Source organism: Drosophila simulans, chromosome 2L (assembly GCF_016746395.2).
Source record: "Drosophila simulans strain w501 chromosome 2L, Prin_Dsim_3.1, whole genome shotgun sequence".
Taxonomy (NCBI): domain Eukaryota; kingdom Metazoa; phylum Arthropoda; class Insecta; order Diptera; family Drosophilidae; genus Drosophila; species Drosophila simulans.
This window is the reverse complement of record NC_052520.2, coordinates 10,974,559-10,990,500: the sequence shown is the minus strand read 5'-3', so window position 1 is coordinate 10,990,500 and position 15,942 is coordinate 10,974,559. Positions and strand designations below refer to the sequence as shown.

Here is a 15,942-nt window from a genome sequence, read left to right as displayed (position 1 = left end):
ACAAAATTAAGCTTTAGGATAAATATGCAAAAATTTTATTTAATATTTAAATACTTTGTCGCAAAAAATTGTTGCCTCCACAAATCTAGCTGGAATAACGTCATCACTATAGCTGACAATTTTGTTTATTCGATAGTATCGATAATATTGCGGTTATTGCTATCGGGATTTGAATTTATGATATAAATAGGTAGTATTACAATTTATAATATTATATTGTCTTGTTAAATGAAAGCATTAGATTTTTCTTATAGTTTTATTACATTTTTCAAATTGTCAATCACCAAAAAATATACATGTGCATTGGTTCATAAATGTTATGAAAATTATTAAAGTACGTGTCTAAATATAATTTAGCATCTAAATAAATTTGTAACTAGAAGCGATATCCTAATTGACTCATTTATAAAAAGTTCATTCTATTATTCATCTATTAAATCAGCATAAGGCTATAAATCATGAGATACTAAACAAAAAGTGCATTATATATGTATATAACAACTCAATTATTCTCTACAATATTAAGTGCTACATATTTTGGTTACTATTATTTATTTATATGCTCGTCACTTCCCTCGCTAGTCAGTAATAGCTTATCATTTATTTTACATACAAAGTAATTCTGCGGTTATTACGATTATTAGTTCATTCAGTTTATTGTCCTCTAAGTTAGTGGGAAATAAACAAATTCCGCTCAACTACCGTGACTACGTAGGTGCCTAAGATTGGGAACTCCTTACGGCAAAGGCTAAAATTGGATAAGTACTTTTATACAAATATTGGCTATTTCATAGAAATAAACTAGTTTTTATGGCTAAGGCTACGTTAATGGGTTTCAAGTCTTTGACGTCAAACACATCCTCCCCATCCCCGAAAGCTCCCAGTTACAATGTCACCTTATCTGTGGCAATAGCAGAACATCTTTAGCGCCGGATCATTGAGACAGTAGCTCTGGCTTCCGTACAAATTCAGCCGGCTAATGGTGCCCGTGAGTACGGTCGTATAGCCCGTCATCCGCACCGTGGATTCAAAAACACCCAGTCCGGGCTTTGTCTGCAGTCGCAGGGTGATGTCCACTGCGTAATCCGTGGAAATGTTCTTCACAATCTTCGAGTGGGGCGCCGCAATCAGAGCCTGGAGTATGGAGTTCAGGTATAGGGTCCTGCACTGGGAGCTATCCTTCAGTCGGTTGTTGATCAGGCGTACCAGATAACGCGCCGCCCGCTGTACACGTGGATCGTTCGTCTGCAGCTCCTGGCGCTGGTGGCATGTGCACCAGTGGGCGGCAATCCCTGCCTGCTCGCAGGTCCGAGCAGCCGGGATGGGCAGGAATAGGCTGATGCCTCTGGGCAGCGTGCTATCCGGCTCGTCCATCTCAGCTGATCTGCGTTGCAACTGATCTGCCTCCAAATTGTGAAGATTCAGGAGCTGCAACATCGTAGCGTGCACATCAAATGGTGTGGTTAGCCGGCGGGCATTTAACCTAAGATTGGCAATGGCCTCCGGATAACGCTCGTTCATCCATGGCGGATACAAAAGCATCATTAGGGGCTGGCGCTCCTCCATCATGCCCTGGTAGGTGCGACGAAAGGAACCCCATCTCAGTCCGTGATCGGATAGCAACATAACCACCGTGCGATTGAGCACTCCCGAATCTTGCAGCTGCATCAACTGTTGCAACATGGCCTCATCCAGTAGTGAGGGAAAATTAAAGTAGTCATGGGTTAGGGCCACCGTCCAGAAAAATGAAAAGTAAAGATCCCTGCTCAGCCGTGGCACCAGTTTCTTCATATACTCGAGCAGCACATCCGCCGTCCTCCGGCTGCCCATGCACAAGTGCATGTTGAGGTCCTTCTTGAAGGCCACAGTCCTTTCCATTTCCATGATCATGGGTCGCAGATAGTAATCCGTGGGCTGCTTTCGGAACCCATTTTGATTGTAGTTGAATGCCGAGAGCATTGCCACATCCTCGGCGAAAATGGAATGATAACCCAGCTGCTGGTAGCGTTTCCAAATGAATGAGCATCTATCATAGGATCGCAATGTCTTCGGCGTACAGGCCAGATTCAATTCCTGGTCATCCAGGCCACTTAGGAGGGGCACGAGATTGGGAAACGTATTGTCGCCCACCTTGTTGTAGCCCCAAAATTCCACGTGGGACAGATGCTTACGGACGTAGTTCGCTGTGCGGCGCATCTGGCGCAGGAAATTTAGATGCGACAGGCTATCCATGCCGAGTATCATAACGGATACCCGTTCCTGCTCCTCCTTGCTCTTGTTGAAGCTCACCCTTTCGGTTCCAGTTTTAAGTGGGGGCCTAATTCTTGGCTTATCGACTGCAAAAAAATGGCAGTCCTTGTAGAAGAGTTTGTCCAAAGAATCATAGCACCACATGCAAATGAACTCCGAGCTGATAGGCAGTTTCATTACTTTGTCCAGCTTAAAACTCACTGCCGGACTGTGGGTGTTACTAGAATCGGTTTTGCGCTTCACCTCCGTATAGTTGCAATTGACGGTGGACAGGTCACTGATGTTGTAGAATGCTAGCAACTCACTGGCCTCCAGATTGAGGTGCATCTGTCCGGGAATCGTGTCGCTGGTCCGGATTAGAGCTCTGTTGCAGGTGTACGGACGCGGCTTGAAAATGAACTGGGCAATGGTGTCATCGGTGACCTCGAAGTGGGGCATCCGGCAGCCCGTCGTGTCAACGAAATAGGCCGTTGTCACATTTCCTCCATAGTGGTCCTCGATGCGGGCCATAAAATCGAATCCATCACGGAAACGTAGAAGCTTCGTCCTCAGATTGTAGTCCACACAGAGGTAGGAAAACACGCAGAGGGCGAAGATCACAATCACAACCTTCTTGAATTGTCCACGGTTTTTGTTCATGTTGTAGTAGCGATAGTACTGCTGCAGGTCCCTCTTGGTCATAAACTTCGGATCCAGCAGATACTTGCTCCTGTTGAATAGCAACAAGGAAACAATTAGATTGATTTGTATGTCTAACAGAAAATGCCAAGGTAAAGTGTTTGAAAGAACTTGAAAGCTGTGATTCATACTTGATTAGGATATATTCATAGAATCCAAAGTGGAGACATATGTTTGGTAATTATACTATCATTAATTAAAAATCCCCCTATAATTCTTTTCAATAATTTCCTTAATCAATTCGGGTCATTGCCTTCGTAATTCACTTCCCCCCATCACCCCTTTAACCTTTCTAGGTTCTGCTAGGTTCATTGTATTCTCTATAGTGCTTGGCAGTTTTTTATGCTGTCAGCCATTAATTAAGGCAACAAACCATATAATGACTGCCCGAGACAAAGGAAGCTCTCTGAGTAGCCACTCAGCCGAAAGTCCTTAATCCGCTGCCCACCTAGACCAAGCCCCAACCACTTTTGGTCCTTCGAGTCACCATCACAGCCCACAGAAGTCTGGTTCCCGTTTCAAGAAATACAGAAGAACGTGATGCTGTCAATGTTTTCAAATTTAAGCCAGGACAAGCTCATTAATCCTCAGAATGCTCAATGAATAATATAGTGAATATAATTTAATAATAATATAATACATAATAAATAATAAGGCATTAATAAATGAACATACGAAAAGTTGTTGCAGTGTAGGAACTATAGGACACACTGAGAAAAAACGACTTCAAATAGTTAAAAAGTATTTTAAATGATCATCCATAACAAGTACCAATGTCCTTGCTAAAGATACAGAAGGGAAATACCATAAGTAAAAACCAATCAGTTGGTATACCACTTAAATTAATAAATCGAAGGCAAATAAATGAGCTTACCACAAATAAATATCAATGACTAATCCCATTTGGCGAAAAGAATAACCCACTTCTACCAGACCAGAAGAAATCCGTTTCAATGAATTTTCTTTCCCATCCATCCGATTGTGGAAAAAAAACAAATTTTCAATTGACACATGCAATTGCATTTTCCTCGTGCAAACACACGGGTAAGCAAAGGAATCGAACGTTTTGGGGGGCAGAAGGATAAGGATAAGCGTTGAAATGGCATTCGGCTTGAAAGCTCCAAGCAAACAAGCCGGATGACACACCTGTCCCTTGCCGATATCACCCCTATCCAAATCCATTCCATTTTTGGAATCCTTTGATGTAGAAAGAGGGACTTGCTCATTTTGGTACTTACTCATAGCTCAAATCGCCGTATTTTCGCATATCCTTTGCCGTGTAGTAGGCACGCATCTTGGCGTCACTTGCTGCGTGTCCTGATGCGCCCTAAGTCCTGTTGTAAGTCTCGCCCGCCGCTCCCCCTCCGCGCTCGTGCTCAAGTCCTTGACATCCTGTTTGCTTTCTAGTTAGTCGGACTTTTTGTTTTGTTCTTCGTGCTCTGCTTATTCCGCTAATTGTTTGTGGGCCACATTTTATGCACTTTCGATACAACAATTTTCACACGACTGCCTCGCTCGGCTGCCTGCATCTCCTTCGTCCTTCGCCTCTCGTCCTTTTTGCTGCGTTTCTGGTGTTTTTGTTTTTGTTCGAGCTCACAATTGCCACGCTTGCGACGCCGAATTACTGCAGACTTATTTCCGTTTGAGTTGGCTCCTCATCGCACACTGGATTTCCGCAGGACTCGGAGGCTGCAGGCTCCCAGTTGACGTGGTTACTGGCTCTCTCTCTCCCGCTCTTCCGCTCTCCCAGTGTTTTGACAGTCCCGTTACTCGGGTGGGTGCTTTGGACGCAGGCGCGTGCTCGTGTCAGATGCTCCAGGGATGCTGCGATGGCAAAAACTACACTATGAAAAATCGGAATTGAATTCGATTGAAATTTGTATAAGTTAAGAAAATATCTGGTGAAACTTGTAGTGGGAAGCTTTTACTGAAGATAAAAACTTGTATTTAAAAAGATTATTTTTTTTTTCATTTTCACAGTAATATTAGTATTCATTTTACAATAATAGAATAATATCCTAGTAATATTACTACTATTTTACATAGGAAATACTTAAGTCTATCAATCATTTTACTTAAATAAGTTCATTAAAAGTGGTACCTTTACTTATTAAAAGGCCACTCAAATTATATTAGGCTTACTTAAGCCTTTGAGTATGTTGCACATAAAAAATGTTTATAACGAAATTTATGGCTTGTTTTCGTAGTTTTACTACTATTTGCATGTTGAAATCAACAGTAGGCAATTAATAGGTTAGAAATGTTTCATGGCCAATGAACTCTAATTCTTATCCTGCTGTTTTGCTGGAGCTAAGCTTTAATTTATTGTTCTTCTTCACAATGCACGTTATACTATTAGGGAAAACTTCAAAAATTTAAGGCTATAAAAAGAAAATTTGTATAATATTGGATAGGAAAGTCATAGAAATGTTTAGAAATACTGTGGCTTCATCATTAAAGCCTACCGTGTTACAATTTTCAAGAATAATATATAATCAGTAAGTTATAATCAGTTACTTACGCATCGCAAACGGTTAATTTTGTACTTGTGGAGGCAGTAATCCAGCAAGAATCCTTCGTTAAATCAGGATGCACCACATTTTAAGGGCTGGCATGCAAAACACTTAAGTGGCGCCCACACAGGGACGAAGTGAAAGGACACATGCAGCGAGGAGTCAACCGAGTTCGTGGCCATTCCAATCCCTCCGCCCAGCATCTCATTTTTTCGGGCTTAACGAGCAACAAGTGGGCTGGCGAATTGGGCCGAAAAAGGACTTTCCCATTTCGCTCATTAAACCGACCTACCGAAAAAGCGCAACAGGCTGCAACCAACACACACACACACATCATGCCACCCACTTATGGCCGATATGTGTGCATGTGTGTGTGCGTTAATAACTTGGCTGCAGGCAGGACATGGATTTTGATGTTCAGTAATTACAGCAAGAGCCGCAGCCAAGGAGCAACAACAAGGACGCCGAGTGGGTGCCGCAATCGTAAATCAAAGTATGAAAAAAGCATTTCACTGTTGGACCAGCTCCATCCCGATTAACAAGCGTCTATAATGCTTCATTACTGTAAAAAAGCAGTAGCAGGACGAAAAAAGAAAATGAAAAAAAAAAACTAGTGATTTGCCAAGGAATTGGCTGCTATAAAAGCGTCGAACGCATAAAGCCAACGCTTCAGTTGATTTTTCAAAAGTGTTCAACGCAGGACAGGCTTGACATTAATTAGTTTCCCGCCCGTAGACACAAGAATGCATCAACCACCTGGTCGCCAAACTGCCAGGAGGCGGAGAAGTTGCACGAGTCTTGCCGGCAAGGAGGGCACTCCGCCGTGCCGAACCTATCACCTACCAGCCATGTTGATTATCCTGCTCGTCCTCATCCAGAGCTTTGAGCTGCACATGTGCCGGCAATTGATGGTGTATCCGGGCACCGACAAACGATCCCCCGACAAGCTGCTCACCATCGGCGGCAGTGCAGCCGGAGTGGTGACATTGCCGGAGGCCAACACTCCGGCGGATGACAAGCGGGCGGGCGGATCCAGGTCGGCCCCCAGTCAGCCGGAGGAGATTTTCAGTGCCCCAGCCGACGAGGGCTACGACGAGTATCCGGTAAGCAAAATCTCCGAAAATTAGAAAGCGAAAAAAATTAAGAAGGAATCTTCGCGTGGGTCGTGTTGGTCACTGGCCGTTTTGAATCCCTATCAACTTACATACAATTTGTAATTGTATATTTTCCATTTGATTGCTTTTCGGCTATGACCCCTAGCTACATTTCCCCTTGAAAGCCGAGCTGACGTCACATCACTTTGATTATGCCAGGTGCACACCATTTGGTGTTGGCGTCTAACGAGGACAGACTGTGGCCAAAGCACTTTTATCCAGAAATTAAATATTTCGTGGGCTCATGTTTGGGATGCGTGGGAAGTGGGTTTAAAGACCTCGAAAACAAAAACATTTAACTAATTGAAAATTACAGTAGTGCAGACAGAATTGCCTAGGAAAAGCTACATATCAATTATAAGCAAGTCGCATTTTCCAGATAAAATATATTTGTTAATATTTGTTGGTACATTATTTTGTCTTTTATACACTTTTAGATGGTGGTTCCCAAGCGCGCAGCATTACTTTTGGATCGTCTAATGGTTGCTTTGCATCATGCCCTCGAACAGGAGAGGAGTGAACAAAGAATCGGCGAATTCTTCGGAGATAGAAACATTTTAAGTGGCAAATTCGGCGAATCCCACAACGGAATGGAGCATCATCAAGCTAGGGAGGATGGTATGTGATGGTTATTACATATATCCATACAAGGATTAGATCTAAGATAGATTGTATGTTTTCAGGCATGTACAGTGACGACGATGCGGGAACACTGTTGGATTATGATTTCAAAGATTTGAACCAGATCAATCGCGCCACTGGCGAAACAGTAAGTTGGAACATAAAACCTAAATTGCAATATAAGACATAAAATTAGCAGCGCGATGTGTAAGAAAATTTCAGTTAATGCCAAAGAGCTTTCAGAGAAGAGCGGGCGCAGATCGATCTGGAACGTCCACCCATTCCGGTTCCCCAGCTGGCACCCGGCGTATCCAACCATCCGGATCCGGCGGTGGCCGAGCCTACTGGCGTTGCTATTTCAATGCCGTCAGCTGCTTTTAAACAAAAAAAAACACTGAACAAACACCCATAAAAATACAGCATATAAGCCGTCTCTGGAGTGGACTAAAAACCACAAACATTTCAAAACCCAACTGATCGTCAGAGATGTGTTTTCAAAAATAAGAGTTTTGATATTGCTGCGCTGCTGTTGTGAGAGTTTTTCGCGCCATTAACTGAAATCCTCGAGTTCTGTAATTGTATCTAGCGGTATCTGTATCTAGTATCTGTATCTGTAAATGTATCTGTGCACTTGTAACTCACTGTGAATCTGCGTTATAAATAAACCAACAGCGATAAGTCCAACGGCATTCATAAATAAATTAATTCAAACACCCATACACGTACGGGAGTATAAATTTTGCGGGTATATTTGAGGGCAATTTCGGGTAGACAGGTAATCCTAGCTATCCCGACTAATGCTGATTGACACAATCATAAATCGTAATCCTCAGCAAATCCATCGCATGCGCTCAGTTCGTGTTCTTTTACGATCTATTTTCGGGTGCAAATTGTGGGCGTGCTCCAAGCGGAAGTATCTTCACTATCAACTGATATCTGCAGCTTTATCTCTTTAAATGTAAAGATCAGGGGTTCATTGATTGTACCGTCTTTACTGCGTATAAAGTTTAAGGTTGGCATGCCCACCATGCGTATACGTAATATTGTCTATTAAGGTTTTGTTGTTTTGTATCAATAAACAACATACGTATACGTAATATTATCATTTTAGTTTTTTTTTTTGTTTTATTTCACTAACTTAAGATTTTATTATTCTTTTTTTTCATTTTTTTCGGTACCTTTTTAATTTTTCAAGCTACGAAATTCCTCGATTAACCTTTCCGCCTTTTTAATGCAAATCAGTTGCTTGAACTTTTTGCCAACTATCAAACTGAAAGTCAATGCATATTATTATCTGTGGGCCAACAGTCTTCCTATAAATGAACAGTTAAACTAAACCGGCTATCGATTTAAGTGTGCAAAGCACGATTATTGCCTAGCCACCTTGGCTGCGAAGTTGATAGGCAAAGTTTTATTGGCCAATAGTGGCCATTAATGAGTTTGTTGGAGCACACATTAATAGACTTTTATGTACATCTAATTGCCAGCGTTAATTGATGGGAATCGGGAGCAAAAGTCGATTTCAAAAAGCACACACAAGTAGTGAGTAACTAACTTCATTTTTTCGACTAACAGATACCCGGCAATCTACATGAGTGTAAAATGTAAAATTAATTTAATGAATTTCAATTAAAATAATATTTTTGGCATATTTAACAAATAAGAAAGACCATCTGTAATATTTTTTTTAGTTAAGCACAAATAACATGCACTGCTTTCGCTAGCGGAAGTGCTTAATTTTCCACGAATGCTATACAACCTTATATTATTAGATTACCGCCGATGGGTATCTATTTTTATGTGTGTTTATGCCACAATCTCACTTTCGCACATGGCGCGATTTTCCTATCAATGGCCATAAATCAATGGCGGATGTAGGGCCTACTCCGCCTACTGTCCAAATGCATTTCGACTCGTTTTATGTGTGTAATCTCAACGTCATAGATACTGTGCTCTGCGCTGCTAAGTATGCAACAGGTTTCGTTCGAGTCGGGTTAATCAGCAACAGGTGCCGTTACTCGCTGCTACTCACCACGCCAAGCAGATGGGGGGGCGGTGGGGTGCCCTCGGGTGGTCCACGTATTCAACCCACAGTGTCCAAGTCCGTGTGGTGAATTAATAAGACGCACATTGTTCATACGCCCCATTGTACGGTCAGAAAGCACTTGGATGTTGGCATTTTTGGAGGGCGTATGCGACTGGGCGATGCTCTATGTCATTTAGTTTTGGTCTCCTTAAGTTTTAAATTCAAGAAAATAAGGGTAATTGTAAGCAAAATGGTTATAAGTTATTATTTCTTGCTAGCAAAGTTTCAAACCTTTTTAATTATTTTTAAATTGGTTATTAAAATTGCTTATTTAAAGGCATTTTAAAAGTTGCCTTTATTTCGGTTAACTTTTAGTTAAATTTCGATACTTGGTATTTCTCCATCCCTACGATTTATGCAAATAAAAATTACCCTCGATCTTGAAAAAAGTCTTATACGACTATCTTGTTTTTGGTTACGTCCATATAGCGTTAATCTTCTCAAGGATCTGTGCACCTCATCAACTCTCCTCGCCTGCCAGGTACTATAAACAAGTGTTATTCCTGCTGACTGCAGTGCCGCTTGACATGAGGCATAAAGCTTTGCCTAAGCAGACGCCCCCTAACGAATTACCCCCACCCGGTGGGCCGCCCCCTCCGCATCCTCCTGGCTGTTCCGCCAGCTCGTGCTTCCTGCTGCTGGTGGTGCTGCTGCTGCTGCTTCTGCCGCTGCCGGCGTCGCTGCCCTGGGTGCTGTTTGCTATTTTGTATATAAAGCCCAGTGGCAGGCATCGCCAACATCGAGTTACCAATTTCCCTTCTTGGCGTTCACATCGATAGAGCGACAGCAGCAACAAGTTAGCGCGACCAAAGGATCAGATCCCATCAAACGAAACTCCACATCCAGGCCAAAAAACTAACACAAATAGTTCGCAAATTACCGATTGACGAATCTCCTGGCGCCTGATTTTTCTCATTTACCGACGCCAATTCCATTGCCGGCGATTCCCAATCTCATCCAGACGAAAAGTATCGGTGAGTATTGTACTATTTGCCTTCGCCAATTGGAATTCGGCGATTAATTGAATTGGGCAGTTATGTGTCTGCCACAATTAATTTGTGGGCGCGGAAATTGTGCCACAGGTGAAATATCGCAGGGCAAAAGAATTATAGCCGCTGTTATCATATCGTACAAGTTACACTCTTTACACTAGAATCAGTTAATATCAATGAAATATAAATCCTTATGTTAGATGTTGTTAAAATTATTTAAAATAATAATAATAGAAAAATAATAAGGTCAAAAACTTGAACAATTTTGAATAGTAAAATATTAATATTATGAAAATTCTTTTTTGAATATTTTCGTGTCCCACCTTTCTTCTTATTACTAAAATATTCAGAACTCATTTTCTATATTAGTGAACAATAACTAAATAAATAGGTATCTGAATAATTTAAAAGTGCAACCCAGTATCTAAAATATCCTTAAAAAAATCTCTTCAATGAATGATTGAAGTCAATTTGCTTGTTTCTCGTTTAAATTGAGTCAAAGGTGCTCTTCCTAAATTGAGTTCATAAAAGTTGCTGCAAATTGATAGGCCTTTACGGCATTGAAGGTAAAGAAAGGTTGCTTTTTTGCCCTTGCAAAACTCCCACATTTTGACGTACATATATGTGCAACTCATAGGCCATATATTACCACCCTGTTGGCTTTTCTTTTTGTTTTGAATATGCCAGAGCATCAATTTCCTCAGGGACTTTACCAGAGCCACCTAATGACAGACGAAATCAGGAGGAACTGCTTCCGCTGCTCATTGAAAATTATGTGAATTATTTATGAAGCGTAGAAAAATCAGGAGCGCGCACAAAACATTCACCTCATTTGATTTGAACTTCAATCTCGATTCGAGTTTCTGATAATAAATAACTTCAGTTGACTTGCTCCGGTTTGGCTTCGGTCGATTCCCGCCGAAACCGCAATCAAATTGCATTTAATATTTATTAGAATACGCCCACGGATTTCTTAGCAATTTTCCTGCGGGTTAAGGGCATCAATGAGGCAGATAATTTTCCGCTGAAATGTGAGAGGGGGAAAATCTGGCGGAGAAGCGCCAGCTACTTGTTTGCTTAAGACGCTTCGTGCTGTGATAATCAGGTTAAATAAACAAAAATAGACATCTTTTTATTAATATTTAAGTAGCGCAAACAAAAAGTACTAGAAAATTCAACCAAAGTCCTGCGGCAATTGATCTATTCTAAATTTATTCCTAACCACAAATTCTTTGGGACATATTTTCGAAAACGTTTCACTTCAAAAGAATGCGCAGCTTTTTAACTTGAAATCTAATTGGGTAAATAACTCTTCCATATCGAACCGCATTTTCCGCAAATCGCAACGTAACCACAAAAAACAGATCCCCCCAAGAAACTCGATACAACTTCAAGTGCTCCACACCCCTGAAAGGGAAAGAGGAAACATTTCAAACCTCTTGATACGTATATTTGAAGATGTCTGAAGTTTCCAGTTTTCGGTGACTGACTGACGTAATTTTAATTTGCCGCCTCGAAAATATCATATGACCAGATAAATCACTTGGCCAAGGACACGGCCATCGTCCTGCCGGCTCCTGTCAGACACACACATTAATGAAGCCCACGCCAGGTCCTTCCGGCAAATATTTGCCCAACGACATTCGGTCTTGGCTAATTTTAAAGTTTCCATTGCCACAGGCTCAAAATGTGACCAAAAAAAATTGAACGGAACTCAAAATTAAACCGGAATTAAGTTTGGCAGGATAATAATAATGTAGAGTCTAAAGTGCCACGTGAAATTGCACTTTACTTTTCCTTATTTTTTTTCAACGCTTTGTGTTTTAGTACTTGCAACTCTTTGGCTGCCACGGCGGCGAGATTAAATTTCCAATTAACATTCGAGCATTATTTATCGGTGGCAATAAATGTGTCCTGATTATGTTTGGCTTTGGCTTGGGCTTTCAGGCCCCGTCTGCTTTTGGCCTTTTTATTATTCCATTTGATCCAGCTAAAGCCACTGCGTTGGTTGGGCAAAAGTTGGCCACCTCGTCATTAGTTTTTATTTATCACCCACTAGCTGCTTAATCTAACAAATATTTTATGAGCTCAAAGTTTAGTTGGCCGCTTTGTTGGCATTGTAATTAACTCTGCGTAAAGTGTTTTAAGCGATTCGCATGCACTTTTGCCAATTTATAAAAGAAAATGTTCGCATATGAGCCAATATTTATCAATGTTTTAAGTAGCAGAAATGAATATAAACTCAGCAGGTAATATAGATCCAAATAAATGCCATAGTTTAGGAAATATGGCCATTTACAAACTGCTTGACATTTTCCATTCAATGTGAAATTGTTTAACAATTTCTGCGAAACAAAGAGCTAATTTGCAATTTAGATTTTGGAAACCATAACAAACTCCGTCGCAAAATGCATTCACATAACCGGCTGCTTGAAATTTAAGGACCATCTAGGAGCCAGCAACATTTTATGAGCTGCAGCAAGCAAATGAGACAAGTCGTTAACATTTACGGGCCACAGCGATGAGGTCCTCGATGGGCCATGTCTATATGGCTTTTTATGCCCACGCCGATGGTTTTGGCTTTCTCGCTTACCTGTTGCATGCAGATGATTATGATGATTATGATGACGATACTGAAAGTCATTTAATGACCTCATTTTCCCCGTCCCAACGGCGATTTATGTTCAAACAGGGGCTCTTTATGTATTCATGTCCTGCGGGAGAGGTTTTCCTTTTGATTTCACACCCACTTAAATTACCATGATGCCATAATTTATGTAATTCAAGTAATTAGTTGCTGATTGCAGTTTTAGTGGTAGTGTTTGGGTTATGCTGTCATTTAGATTACTTTGGTTTCTACCTTTGATCTAATTACTTAATATGCTTAATTCATAAGGTGGAAGGGGGTAATGTAATATAATACAATTTGTTTACTAATTAGTATTATCCTACTTAGTATGCACATAAAGAATTGTTCATGAAATACATCATAAATCTGATTCCTTCATAGTTTCCTATATAATTACATCCGCTTGATTTTTCAATGGATACTTTATTATATGTTTTGTTGCATACTTTCTGACCTTTCACCTTTTTAGCTTTAAAGAATTGATTGTATAACCCTTTGTTTGATCAATCACTTTTACCAAGTTGACAACACGTTACGAAACTGGCCATGAAAGTTCTTTAATACATATACACTCACATGAAGGGAACCCCAGCACGTCTTTTGTCAGCTTCTGATGAAATCAATTAAAGTTTGGCCAACAAGGCCATGCACCCTGGCCATTGTGTGGCTGCCACACGTTGCACTATCGACCATTGTATTACGGATGCAACGCATAAGTGGATGACCGTGTGGGTGCGGTTGTTGCATCGCTTAAGCTGCAGCTCCATATCCGCTTTTAATTGCGGAAATGCACTTAAGCCGGGCTAAGGTGAAAAACAGTACTCCGAGGACTGCAATCTGCGTCAGAGAGGCACAAATGCACGTCACGTTTGTGGCAGCAAGTGTTTTGAGTAACTGCCATCTGGCTTTGTTGACCGGGCATTTCAGGTTGAATGGTGTCTAAAGTGTTACAAAATAATAAATATGCGTATAAAGGCAATTCCACTGAATCCCGGGAACCTTTTAATTAAAACTATGGCTAGCTGAACTTCATGGCGATTTTTTGCCTGCACTCGCCACTTGACAACCTTTGTGCATCGGGATTAGCCGGGCACAAAGTCCTGGAGGTTTCTCTTTGAAGTTTTGCAAGCATTTGCATTAATTGGAATGCTACGAAAGTTCATAACTATATGGACATTGAATTATTTACAATAATTTAATTAGACTAATTTTTAAAGGTTTTTTTTTTAATACTTTCAGTGCAGAAGCGTTTAAAAATGATGAAATTCGTGCAGATATTATTGTGCTACGGCCTACTCCTCGCCCTGCTCTTTGCCCTCAGCGAGGCACGACCTTCGGGTGCCGAAACAGGACCGGTGAGTAATATCCTGGAAAATGTGTAGCAAATGTGGCTTATTCGTTCGGATTTAAGGACTCCGATGGACTCGATGGCCAGGAAGCGGAGGACGTGCGAGGCGCCTACGGTGGTGGCTACGATATGCCAGCCCAGGCCATCTATCCCAATATTCCCATGGACCGGCTGCAGATGCTCTTTGCCCAATACAGACCCACGTAAGGCGAGAGCACTATTAACCATTGTGGATATTGACAAATTGTGATTAACTTTGATAGTAGTTACAGCGCCTACTTGAGGAGTCCCACCTACGGAAATGTGAATGAACTTTATCGGCTGCCCGAGAGCAAACGTCAAGTTAGATACCGGCAGTGCTACTTTAATCCCATCTCCTGCTTTAGGAAGTAAGTTCCCGGACAGCGGGAAGACTATCCGGAACCCAGAGCTCTTGGTTAAACTAACAATTCAAGCATTTCAACAAACCAAAAAAAATAAGCCAAACACAAAGATTAGCATAATGGATAAACGCAAATGTTTAGTGCAATTAAACTAAAGCTAAGACTCAACTATATCCATATACACATATATATACAAATATATATACAACTTATCCTTTGAATGTCTACGAAACGTATGAAAAAATGTTCCATTGTAGTTGCCAAAAAAAAAAATAAATAAATTATGTACCTATTTATTTGAATATTAGCACAAAAGTTTGAAATTGAAATATTTCGTTTCTTGATTTACGCTTTGCATATGGTGTGGTAAAATAAAATACAATGCTTCGATAAGCTATTTATATATTAAAACTGCATTAATTAATGTATGTGCTTTTGTAAATTTAAGTGTCCCAGCTAATGTATAATACAAGTAATTAGAACAACAAACAGGAATGCAAACTTGGTGTCATCTAATACCTACACAAAACTATACATGTAAAATACCTTTCTAAATAAAAGTTATAAATATATACGAATAAACTAAATGCGCCCGAATGTTGAAAAAAAAGACTTTAAACTTATTTCTTTTAAGAAATAATTGGGTAGAAACATTTACTGGATAAAAGTATTACTTATATTACTGAAAGTCAATCAAAACACACTGGTTTCTTATTAAAAGATTTTATTTTTTTTTTAAATTATTATTAATTATTTTTAAAAACTATTGGAGCTTATAATATCAATATATATATTTGCCAATCACTTGTTTACAATTTTGCAAAGTTATATTATTACTTTTTGTTTAATTTTGCTTAGCAGGTGATCTCAGTAAATTTTAATTATATTTTTAAATTTCACTTGACTGAATTTGATACATTGTGAATTGCCTCTGAGGATTAAATTTAATTTTCCTTCACTGATTTACGGCTTTGGGATCCTTGCAATCTATCTTAAACTTTTAGACGCCTCTTTTCTAGGAACTTGGTTGGACACTTTCCGCCGCGTCGTTCCATTTTGATGACCAACCGATCCGGAGTGGATATCTTGTAGCCATTGCAGCGCCGATAGCGCTCCTCGATCTTTAAAGATGTGGCCACCATGAAAATGGAAAAGACCAAGGCGATTAGATAGCGAACAATTAGCATATTGTGACAAATGCTGCGAGCAATCAAGACTGTTTGGCTTACAGGATGCAGTGCGTCTTTTTATAGTTCGATGTGCAGAGGTAACAAGGTATCGGTTACCT

At 40.4% G+C, this 15,942-nt stretch overlaps 4 protein-coding genes across 8 annotated transcripts; 2 read left to right on the top strand and 2 right to left on the bottom strand.

Annotated features, from left to right (window-relative positions):
- Positions 1-280: 280 nt before the first annotated feature.
- LOC6731940 lies at positions 281-4,616 on the bottom strand. The gene is made up of 2 exons (XM_016179982.3): positions 4,167-4,616; positions 281-2,959 (listed from the first exon to the last, which is right to left on the bottom strand). The coding sequence occupies exons 1-2, from the start codon at positions 4,220-4,222 to the stop codon at positions 898-900; spliced, it is 2,118 nt and encodes a 705-aa protein (XP_016024605.1). The 5' UTR covers positions 4,223-4,616; the 3' UTR covers positions 281-897.
- A 1,483-nt stretch (positions 4,617-6,099) lies between these two features.
- On the top strand, positions 6,100-7,935 carry LOC6731939. 2 transcript variants are annotated; one of them, XM_016178441.3, is made up of 4 exons: positions 6,100-6,544; positions 7,033-7,213; positions 7,279-7,364; positions 7,460-7,935. In XM_016178441.3, the coding sequence occupies exons 1-4, from the start codon at positions 6,185-6,187 to the stop codon at positions 7,595-7,597; spliced, it is 765 nt and encodes a 254-aa protein (XP_016024604.1). In that variant the 5' UTR covers positions 6,100-6,184; the 3' UTR covers positions 7,598-7,935. The 2 variants fall into 2 exon arrangements, with proteins under 2 accessions (XP_016024604.1, XP_002079074.1); XM_002079038.3 differs by having other exon boundaries at positions 7,439-7,935.
- A 2,095-nt stretch (positions 7,936-10,030) lies between these two features.
- LOC6731938 lies at positions 10,031-15,264 on the top strand. 4 transcript variants are annotated; one of them, XM_039295802.1, is made up of 4 exons: positions 10,031-10,276; positions 14,168-14,278; positions 14,335-14,474; positions 14,535-15,264. In XM_039295802.1, the coding sequence occupies exons 2-4, from the start codon at positions 14,180-14,182 to the stop codon at positions 14,662-14,664; spliced, it is 369 nt and encodes a 122-aa protein (XP_039151736.1). In that variant the 5' UTR covers positions 10,031-10,276; positions 14,168-14,179; the 3' UTR covers positions 14,665-15,264. The 4 variants fall into 4 exon arrangements, with proteins under 4 accessions (XP_039151736.1, XP_016024603.1, XP_016024601.1 ...); XM_016178444.3 differs by having other exon boundaries at positions 10,033-10,276; positions 14,163-14,278; positions 14,544-15,264; XM_016178442.3 differs by having other exon boundaries at positions 10,033-10,276; positions 14,163-14,278.
- Positions 15,265-15,409: 145 nt separating this feature from the next.
- Positions 15,410-15,909, bottom strand: LOC6731937. The gene has a single exon (XM_002079036.4). It carries the CDS (start codon positions 15,839-15,841, stop codon positions 15,647-15,649), a length of 195 nt encoding a protein of 64 aa, XP_002079072.2. The 5' UTR covers positions 15,842-15,909; the 3' UTR covers positions 15,410-15,646.
- Between the last annotated feature and the right edge of the window lie 33 nt (positions 15,910-15,942).